This window comes from Rutidosis leptorrhynchoides, chromosome 4 (assembly GCF_046630445.1).
Source record: "Rutidosis leptorrhynchoides isolate AG116_Rl617_1_P2 chromosome 4, CSIRO_AGI_Rlap_v1, whole genome shotgun sequence".
Taxonomy (NCBI): Eukaryota; Viridiplantae; Streptophyta; class Magnoliopsida; order Asterales; family Asteraceae; genus Rutidosis; species Rutidosis leptorrhynchoides.
In genome coordinates, this window is record NC_092336.1 from 417,718,869 (window position 1) to 417,730,365 (window position 11,497).

Genomic DNA, 11,497 nt, shown 5'->3' on the forward strand with positions numbered 1-11,497 from the left:
CTTCCATAAGGATTTTATGTGTGCAATACGAAGGACTTATGCCTTTAATGTCATGAATCTTCCATGCAATAGCTGGTTTATGAGCTTTTAGCACAGAAATGAGTTGAGATTTTTCATTTTCCGTAAGAGAAGATGATATTATTACAGGTAATTCAGATTCACCATGTAAATAAGTGTATTCCAAATGGGTTGAAAGTGGCTTTAACCCTAATATCGGGGGTTCTTCTATCGATGATTTGTATCGATATCTGTCTTCTTCTTTTAATATTTGAAGTTCTTCTGTTGTTGGTTCGTATTCATTAGCCATGAGTGCAGCTAACATTTCAGCTTCATCAATTGGTTCAGTTCCTTCTCCTAAAGAACATTCTCCCGTTCCTTGTAATTCTGGAAATTCTTGTAACAATTCTTCTTGTGAATCTATGGTTTGAACATAATAACATGTATCATCTGCAGATTGCGGTTGTTGCATGGCTCTATCAATAGAAAAGGTAACACTCTTGTCCTCTATACTTAGGGTCAGTTTCTTACCAAACACGTCTATTATTGCTTTAGTCGTGTTTAAAAATGGTCTTCCTAATATGAGAGGAACTCGAGAATCTTCTTCCATGTCCAGAATAACAAAATCTACTGGAAATACTAAAGTACCAACTTTAACTAGCATGTTCTCCATTATCCCTCTAGGATATTTTACGGATCGATTGGCTAGTTGTATGCTTATTCGTGTTGGTTTCAATTCTCCAAGGTCTAGTTTAGTGTATAATGAATATGGCATTAAATTTATACTAGCACCTAAGTCTGCCAATGCTTCTATTGAATTAAGACTTCCTAGAAAACATGGAATTGTGAAACTTCCTGGATCAGAGAGTTTTTCTGGTAGCTTATTCAACAGCACTGCAGAACAATTAGCATTCATTGTAACTGCCGAGAGTTCTTTCATTTTACTTCTATTTGTGATTAGATCTTTCAAGAATTTAGCATATCTTGGCATTCCTAAAATCACATCAATGAAAGGAAGATTTACATTTATTTGTTTAAACATATCCAAGAATTTGGATTGCTCGGCTTCAAGTCTTTCTTTTCTCATTTTACTCGGGTAAGGAAGCGGTGGTTGGTATGGTTTAACATAAGGCTTTGCCTTAACTGTGTTATCTTCATTAACCTTTTCAACTACCGGTTCTGTTTCCTTCTCTTGCTCAGGCTGTGGTGCCTGTGTAGTAGGAATAGAGTCATCAGAAATTACAGGTATTTCAGGTGGTTTAAGTGTAATACCACTTCTTGTGGTAATGGCTTTAGCTGTTTCATTTCGGGGGTTAGCATTTGTGTCGCTAGGTAGACTCTCCGGTTTTCTTTCACCTATCAACCTTGCTAGGTTACTTACTTCTTGTTCCAAATTTTGTATAGAAGCTTGTTGATTTCTAAATGCTTGAGCATTTTGTTTATTCGTTTGTTTCTGAGATGTGAAAAATTGAGTTTGAGATTCAACTAGCTTCGACATCATATCTTCTAAATTTGGCTTTTTCTCATTGGTTTGTGGTGGTTTATTTGGAAAATAGGTCTTTGCTGGTTGTAAGTATTGTTAGATACTTGTTGATTGCTAGGACCTTGTTGGTTGTTGTATGGAACATTTCGGTTATAATTCTGATTTTGATTGTAGTTTGGTCTTGGCGGTTGATAATTATTCTGATAATTATTTCCAGGCCTTTGGTTCATGTATGAAACATTCTCTCTTTGTTCCATTGTTTGTTCAATACTGAGACAATCTTTTGTCAAATGTAGTCCTCCACACTGCTCACAACTAATTCGTATTGCGTGAATATCTTTAGTCATCTTTTCCATTCGTCTCTCAAAAGCATCTAACTTTGCGGAAATGGAATCAAAGTCATGGCTAGAATCGGCTCTAGCCGCTTTAGATGAACGAAAGATATCTTTTTCTTGATGCCACTCATATGAGTGGGATGCTGTGTTATCAATAATTTTGTGAGCTTCAGTTGTGGTTTTCTTCATAATGGAACCACCAGCTGCTGTGTCGATGTCTTTTCGTGTAGCAACGTCGCATCCTTGGTAGAATATTTGCACTATTTGATAAGTGTCTAAACCATGTTGAGGACATCCTCTCAACAACTTTCCGAATCTTGTCCACGCTTCATATAATGTTTCATTTGGCTTTTGTGTGAACGTAACAATTTCTCCTTGAAGTCTCACGGCTTTAGATGCCGGAAAGAATCTTTTAAGAAATTTCTCAACTAAGACATCACATGTATCAATCGCCCCTTCAGGTAACGATTTTAACCAATCTTTGGCTTCTCCCTTTAAAGTCCAGGAAAACAACATGAGATAGATCTGTTCATCCTCAACTTCTCTGATTTTGAATAGAGTACAGATCCTATTAAAGGTTCGAAGATGTTCGTTTGGATCTTCTTTTGGTGTACCACTAAATTGGTATTGATTAGTTACCATGTGTAGGATTTGTCCTTTGATTTCGTAATCTGGTGCATTAATGTCTGGTTGAGTAATTGAATGACCTTGGCCCGTGCGTGTAGCTCTCATTCGGTCTTCCATACTTAGAGGTTCCTGATTTTCCATGATTGAATTTGTTGAATCTGAATCACTAGAGGATTCTGATTTAATGGTTTCTTCCTCTACAACCTCTGGTTGAATGATTTACGGTTCAGGAGGAATGATTAGTGGTTCAGGATCTCTGAATTGTCCTTGAATATCCTCCGGGTTCTCAATTGTGAAGTCGGGTTCAAAAAATGGATTATCTGAAATTTGAATTGGAATACTCGGTCGACTAGATGATGATTCTAAAGAAAAATCAATGGCGACGATATTGGCTAGATGTCTTGATCGAGTTACAGGTGATGAACGTATGAAAGGTGGTGAACGTTTTACTCGGTACATTTACTGAATATCCTATTAGTTATAAAGATAAAAAATTATTAAAGTTATCAAATTAATATACTGAATAATTTTTTGTCGAGATTTTGAAGATAAAATCTATGTCCTAAAAACTAGAGCGTAGAAACGAGAAAGAAAAAGCGCGTCGAAAAACAAGAATCGAAAAACAAACGTTGAAAAATAGAAAGTCGAAAAACAATAATAAGAAAGTAGAGCGTCGAAACTTAAAAGTCTAAAAACTAAATATTAAAACTTGCGTCTAAAGTTATTAAAGCTTAAAGAAATTCTAAATGGAAAATGGCAATTACTTAAAAAGGCACTAAAATTTATTAAATACTAAAACGATAAGTGACGTCGTAAAATTCTAAAGCGCCTAAATCTTAATCTAAATAAAAAGCACTTAAGGGATTTTACGGCAAAGCCTAAAAATCTAGAAATATAAAATTACTACGGCAAAAACTAAGTTTAAAACTAATTACGAACGATAAAAATACAAATTACGAATTATATGTTTAAAATATACAATTTATAAAAAGAAACAAAAAAATGATAAAATTACTTATTTTATAAAAATATTATTTTTATATTATTATTTTATAAAAGTATTAATTTTATAAGTAATAAAACTAATTAAATCTTAAAACTTAAAATACAAATTTAATTAAAACTAAAACTAATTATTTAATAATATTAAATTAAAACCCTAATTAGGTTAATTAATAATAATAATAATTAATAACAAACCCTAATTGTGTACTGCAGAGGATTCAGACGTGTCAGATCAAGCCATGCGGTCGCATGGGTTTATACCTTCACTCTCATGCGATCGCATGGAGTGCAGGTTCAGATCAGATGCAGGCCGAAATTTTGCAGATTCAACGTGTAACTTTTTTTGCTTTTGTTTTTATTTTCTATAGCGTTTCGCTTCGGCGTTATTGAGTTCCCCGGCAGCGGAGCCAAAAATACTTGATGTGTGCGAGGGGTAGTACGAAATAGATTATATTTTACTACGAAATACTATTAAATACGATACAATTTACACAAGTTATTTATTTATTTATAGAATGAATATACCTAAACCTTGCTACAACATTTATAGGCAGTGTACCTAATCGTAAAGTAGTGTAGTTTTTAGTAAGTCCGGTTCGTTCCACAGGGAGCTGGCTAAGTTTAACGCTATATTTATTTTAAACTATATTTGTATATATATATATATATATATATATATATATATATATATATATATATATATATATATATATATATATATATATATATATTGTATATATATATAAGTAGTATTATTATTATAAAAGGGGGTTTTACCGTTTAATGATCGGTTTATCGATTTTAAGATTTAAATCACAGTTAAAACCTAATGTAAAATATTAAATATAAATATAACTTAATTTAAAGTGTAAAGTAAATGACGATAAATAAAAATGCGATAAAATAAAAGTGCAGTAATTTAAAGTACGATAAATAAAATGACGGTAAATAAAAGTATGATGAGATATAAATTAAAGGAATTATGCTTATTTAAACTTCCGTGATCATGATGTTTGACGTGTTGATTTTAATTTATTACCATGGGTTAATTGTCCTCTGTCCTGGATTATTCGATATGTACATCAGGTTTTGTCCATAATATTCCATCGGTCATAATTATAAAGTGCGAGAGTCTTCGTCAAATTAACCTTATACCCGAAGTCAAATATTCCAACTAATTGGGGACTTAAACTGTAACAAGGTCTTAATACTTTGTTTAATGAATACACCAGGTTATCGACTGCGTGTAATCCAAAGTTTTAATACTTTGTTAACAATTACACCAATTACCCTTGAATGTAATCCACCCCTGTTTTAATGAGTCCATTGACTATTAATCCATCCCCGTGTCCGGTCAAATGAATAATTATTAGTATTTATAGATATCCCACTCACAGTACCCAGTCAAGCGTATGTGCTTAAACAATAATAAGTCAAATTATAAATCTCTATATTAAATCAACGAGATATCATTTAGTTAATATAAAACCCATTAATAGCCCATAGTCCAATTTCCACAAGTGTCGGTCTTTTGTCCAAACTCCAATTATGGTCCAAAGCCCAATAACTCAGTCCTAATATTTAGTCCAACACGATTACTTCGGCTTAAATAAACATAATAATAATTTAGCTATGAGACATTAATTTAAAAAGGTTGAACATAACTTACAATGAGTATTTATCGCGTAGTGTTACACTGACAGAGTTTCGACTTACAAACTTAAAACATTCGCTACTATAACCTTAGTATTATTATTAACTTAAAATTATAATATATATATATATATATATATATATATATATATATATATATATATATATATATATATATATATATATATATATATATATATATATATATATATATATATATATATATGTTGAGAGAGTGCAGAGAAGGATGATGAAAATTGTGTACATTCTTCGTCGAATAAGCTGGCTATTTATAGGACCTGACCAAGTTTTTGAGGCCATGCGATCGCATGGGATATGTGCCTTCTGGCCATGCGATCGCATGGAGGCCTAGGACAGCTCACTTCATCTTGTTTTCTAGCTTGTCGACATTTTTATTTAATAATATAAATATAATATACATATATAATTTATAGAATTATTTATATATTATATTATATTCGCGTGCATAGTTAACTTGTAATTTTAGATCCGTTGCGTCGCGCGTTTCTTCTCGGTTTACGTCCCGGTTCTGGATTTTCGAAAGTCCTTTCGTACGATTTAATATCTTGTACATTGCATTTTGCGGCTTGTACTCTTGTAATTTTTAGACGTTTCTTATCAATAAATTGAACCACTTGGATTGTATCTTGTATATTTGAGCTTTTTAGTCGTTTGCGTCTTCAAATCGTCGAATCGGTCTTTTGTCTTCACCTTTTATTATTTAAATGAATATCACTTATAAATAGAACAATTGCAACTAAAAGCTTGTCTTTCTTGAAGGATAATGCTATGAAATATATGTTGGTTTTTAGCATTATCAGTAACCTTTGGTGTTACCATATTCCACATGAACACTTTTTCTCCTCAACTCCACAGTGTAATCGGTGCTACCTTCACCACTTCTTTGATAAATTGATTGAAACTTGAACATACCTTGTTGTTCATTATAACATGTTGTTTTGTATCTTTGAACACTTTTTTCCTGTTCGATAAAGGTGTTAAAATGTTTTTGTACAATGCTGAATTACATTGCCTTGCTTCTCGATTTTGATCGTAGATATGTTGTCTGGTGTAGTCAAAGGTATATTCAATACACGCTTTGATCGGCATCATACGGGCATGACGTAATACACTGTTGAGGAACTCGGCAATATTTGTCTTTGTGTTACCCCAACAACTCCTGTCTTTGTCCCTATACACAGTCCACATGCTTAAATCAACATCATGCAAATATTGTCAAACCTCTATACTAGCTTTTTTGATAGCTTTGAGGGAATTCTTGTAGAGTATTTGATTGGATATCGAACCGGTTATCCAACACAAGTGTTTTAGCGATGCAACTTTAGTAAATTTGCTCAATAAGTTGCTACGAATGTGGCGCAAACAGTACATATGTTCCCAACTGTATGTTTGAGCACCCATTGCATGTAGCATACCTTTGTGTTGATCAGATATGACACACAACTTTCTGTTTCCAACAACATGTTCTTGGAACATTTCTAAAAATCAAGACCAACTATCGTTAGTTTCTTCATCAACTATTGCAAAGGCAACATGCATAATTTGATTGTTAGCAATTTTTCCAACCGTTGTTAGCAGATTACCCTTGTAACTACTTTTCAAATGAGTGTCATCGATGCAAATGATCGGAATACACCTTTTATATGCTTTAGTAGCTGGACCAAATGCTCAAAATACATATTTGAATGTGTCGACACCTTCTTCAATTCGAGGTCCATTTTGAAACTTAACAATTGTATCTGGATTGGTAAACACTAATTCATTTAAATACTTTAGTAGACAAACAAAATTACTTTCCCAAGTTCTAAACAATCGTTCAATTGCAATACGCCTAGCATTCCATGCTTTAGCGTAATGGACATCCATATGTCATGTGTTTTTTTATTTGTGCTTGGATGTTCTTAACAGGAAAAACAATATTTAAACTTACTTGATGGGAAATTCCATTAGCAATTAAGCTAGAGGTTAAACAACGATTATTGTTTTTCGAGACGTTTCCATAACAAGTGTGTTCATTTTTCCATTTTGAAATTTTCCATAACCTGGATCTATTTTGACATGAACCAGTCTAGCAATAATAGTATCTTTCTTGTGGACCCTTGTAATTTGGGCTAGTTGTTCTACAATTTGCTTGCTAATAACCCGACCTGATATCTTTAACAATGATATCTCTATTATCGTTTATATTCCATTTCCGAATAGCAAATATAAGTTCGGCTTTGTTATGGAACCCCATTCCTCTTGTAATAAAACCAGTCTCTTTATCATAAAAAATCCATGAAGCTTCTTGGTCATCATCGAATGGAAAAGTATTATACCCTCACCTTCATTTAAAAACCCGAAACGTGAAAATTAGGAAGGCTCCGAATTTGGTTCCACATCCTCTTCTCTACCTTCGTCACCAAAAACATTCTCTTCAACGCTATAATGAGAAACTGTACCGTCGTTTGTAGTGGACATACCATCATCCGTGTCTACTACATTTTGTTCTGCATCTCTTCGTTGTTGTTCTTCATCTCGTCGTTGTTGTTCAACATCAACAACTGTTGACTGGTTGTGAGATGTTAATGGACCACCTTTCACAGTTTGAATAAGATACATAAATCCCGAACTTTGTGTGGTTAGAAAAATTTCCTCAAACTGAATTTCAATTTGAGACTGATAGGTTGGATCATTCTGAGAAATAAAATAGATTGTTTTCAAAGTGTAATCGTCGGTAAGTTCATTTTTGCATTCATTTCCATTTAAAAGAACCCACAAGATCATTTTCAACGTATGTGATCTTTGATTGGCCCATACATAATTATAAGTCATTTGGTTTAACTGCATACAGTTAACCTTGGTGTTCAACACAAAACTCCTTCTATTTGTTGTGTTATCACTAGTAAGCCAACCATTTTGAAAGAAATTTGAGCCCCCCAAAGAAAATGAACCATAAATGGGCGAATTGTAGTCATTTTTTGAATGTGGGATTAGTGTTTATTGTAATTACAATGGATGATTTTGTTGATGTATGAAACTCAGTTTGCTTTGTTTGAGATGTAATTGTGTTCTTTGTGATGTTGTGTTTGAATTGATGATAATTGTGATATAAATAAATGTAAAAAAATAATAAATCTGATCATGACAAGATAGAGTTTCAGGTTTCAGTCCATTATTGTTGTGCTGTGGTGCAGACTGTAAAACCGAAGTTTCAAACTTCGGATTTACTGTTTTGCTGCAAAACAAAAGTTTGAAACTTCGGTTTAGGGTTTCATCTTCAAAAAGGACAAAATCGAAGTTTGAAACTTCGGATTTGACGAAACCGTAGTTTCAAACTTCGGTTATCTCATTTTTATAAAACATTTTTCTCTTTTTCTATTTTTGCAAACAATGTTATAATAAGGGATGTGCTCACACACTATTTTTATTTTTTTAAAAGAATCTAGTAATGACTAACTATAAAATTACGTATCTCACATCCTCACATAACTTATTTGCAGCAAACAACTTATTTGTTATCACTTATCACCCAATGATTAGTTAACTAAATGCCATGTCTCTATCATCTCATTTTTTAATATGTTTATGCCATCCACTTTATAAAAAATATATACTCCGTATTATAAAAGTGAAAAATATCACTTGCCTTGTACACATCCATCCTAACCTAATTAAGGTTGACCTTTTGAATTAGTATTTTGCTTTTTTAACTAAACCTCGCCATATACTCAACCCAGAAAGATGGCAAACCAAAAGTAGTCCAAAACTAAACTTCCTTCACCTCAAACTTCATATTCACCTAAAACAGAACAAAAACATGGACAACACCACAGCACCATCATCTGACACCGGTGGCTTTCTTGGATCACAAAACATCGGTGGATTCGGTTACGGTATCGGTATCTCATTTGGCATACTTTTCCTCATTATTACCATCACTTTGGCTTCTTATTTTTGTACAAGAAGTATTCATTCATCATCACCACCATCATCAAATGCTCAAAGGCGTACGCGTGTTAGTGGCACGATTAGAACACAACCGGACCCAGCCCATTATGTGATAGACATGGGCTTAGACGAGGCAACATTAATGAGTTACCCTATTGTGGCTTATTCAAATGTTAATATAAAGAGAAAGGACTCATGTTGCTCAATTTGCTTGGTTGATTATAAGGAAAGAGATTTGCTTAGACAACTTCCAGATTGTGATCATCTTTTTCATGTAAAATGTGTTGACACGTGGTTAAGGTTGAATTCGACATGTCCCAATTGTCGGACGTCTCCAATTCCAACACCACTCTCGACCCCATTGGCCGAGGTTGTCCCGCTTGCCATGAGACGGGACTGATTTGTTTGTTTTGTATCATTCTTTTGTAGTCAGACTAATACATTTGTACAGTATTTTGGCATTGTATAAAACGATTTCTTGAATTTTACCCTTTAAACCCTTTTATGTTATACTGTATATTTTGAGCGCAATGTAAATTGTAATCGATCATTCACAATTGTTTTATGTATAAAGAAGTGATAAATGTTATGTCAACTCAGTGGATATCTTTTATTCAAATTTATGGCTTTTCACTATGAATTTTCTTTTCATTTATTTTGTGACTTGTGATTTTTTAATCAGAGAGGGCTTTTTGGAACTTTTTGTCTTTAATATATTAATTTTGGCAATGGCAAATTGCCGAGAAAGCCCTTGAGTCAATAAGCAGTATTCCTAATCACCTGAGTAAACTAAAGAATATATGTAGTTCTTTGCTTGTTTATAGAAAGAACCAAGTTGCTTGTACATTGTTTCAAGTCAAGTTGAAAAAATTCATGTTACAGTATTTCAATTCACTTGTTCATTTTATTTAAGGGTTTGGCTAACTTGTGCTCCAAGAGGTCAGAAGTTAAGCTTCATTTATTTCACTCAAACTTTTCTAATATATTAGAAAAATCAAATTATTAAACTCACAAATTTCCAAATTTACATTTACATTAATTACATTTTATAATATACATGGAAACTTTGAATTCATTAACTACTCTTAACTAGTGCCCTTAAAGCACAAGTTAGCTTTTCCCTTTATTTTATCATACATAATCGTGTTTAGTTTCTTGATTTTATTTTGTGTTATGAGAGCGTTAGACTATGCGTAATACAAATTTTTTTTAGAGTAGTTATATTTTGCATGTAATTTACAGAAAGAAATATTAAATTGAAAAAAATAATTTAAAAAGTAATAAAACCGGTGTTGTCAACACCTGTTTCTATATACTGTGTGTTCAATCAGCAAAAAAGTGCAAGAGCAGCTATTTGTTGTTGTATAGCCAATAGTTGAGATTGTGGTAACGAAGAATGGTTAAGTAAATTTTCGGATGCAGTGTTGGCGGTAAAAGCTTGAGTAACAGATGGAACAGATTCACGAGTCTTACCCAACATATAATCGTGGTCACTAAGAAGAGCATGAAGTTCCCTAAACGTAGTCTCAGACTGACGTGTAGCTATGTTAGACTTAAGACCATTGTACTCCTCTCTGAGACCAGAAACTGCAAGCAAGGTGAGGTCTTTATCTTTCATGGTTGCACCAATAGCTGCAAGGGCATCTGCACACTCCTGTACACGATTGATATAAGCATCAATGGTTTCATCTCCTTTCATCATAATATTGAAAAGTTGTGTTTTCAATGTGTATTCTCGAGAGGAAGTATTGGGTGCATATGTTTTCTCTAGAGAAAGCCAAATATCACGAGAAGTTTCTCCATGTACATGTCGAAAAGAAGCTTCAGAAATCGTCGATATTATCAACATACGGACATGCGCATCATTAGCAATCCATATTGGATAATTGGGATTATCCTTTTGAGCTACATTAGGTTCGGTTGATTTTAATTCTTTTGAAGGACAAGGAATTGTGCCGTCTACATAACCGAACATATTATTTGTAACAAGGAATGGAGTAATCATTGTCTTCCAATAGCCATAATTAGTTGGTGAAAGAGTAAACCAAACTTGTGTGAATTATGAGAGGTTTTCTCGGCGGTTGTAAATGCTCCAATCATAGTCATTTGAATTATCCTGCAATAGAAAAATAAACTAGATGGTTTCTTTTTTTTTTTGATCTGGCGACTGTAGCGGCGGCGGCTGGCAGAGCTACAGTAAATTTCAGTAAAAACGTAAATTGAAAAGGGGGTTTTGGTCAGAATTTAACAAGGATTCTAACTGTGGTGGCGGTGAACAGAAACGAACAGGCAAAATTGCAAAAATCGACGAAACAGTCAAAATCCGGCGACCAACTGTGGCGGCGCGTGGCGGCTGTGGCGGAGATGAAATTTCAGGGTTGTGTTCGGTTTATCATTGAGGTTGTAGTGGTATAGGTGGTGTTGC

The 11,497-nt window shown here is 33.4% G+C and overlaps 1 protein-coding gene and 1 non-coding gene across 2 annotated transcripts; both read left to right on the forward strand.

The window, feature by feature from the left end:
• The first annotated feature begins 2,092 nt into the window (after window positions 1–2,092).
• Window positions 2,093–2,199, forward strand: LOC139845707 (small nucleolar RNA R71). Its single transcript, XR_011758469.1, has one exon. It is a non-coding gene; the product is annotated as a small nucleolar RNA R71 (small nucleolar RNA).
• A 6,742-nt stretch (window positions 2,200–8,941) lies between these two features.
• Window positions 8,942–9,515, forward strand: LOC139844917 (RING-H2 finger protein ATL70-like). Its single transcript, XM_071835142.1, has one exon. The coding sequence runs from the start codon at window positions 8,942–8,944 to the stop codon at window positions 9,470–9,472; it is 531 nt and encodes a 176-aa protein (XP_071691243.1). The 3' UTR covers window positions 9,473–9,515.
• The last annotated feature ends 1,982 nt before the right edge of the window (window positions 9,516–11,497 follow it).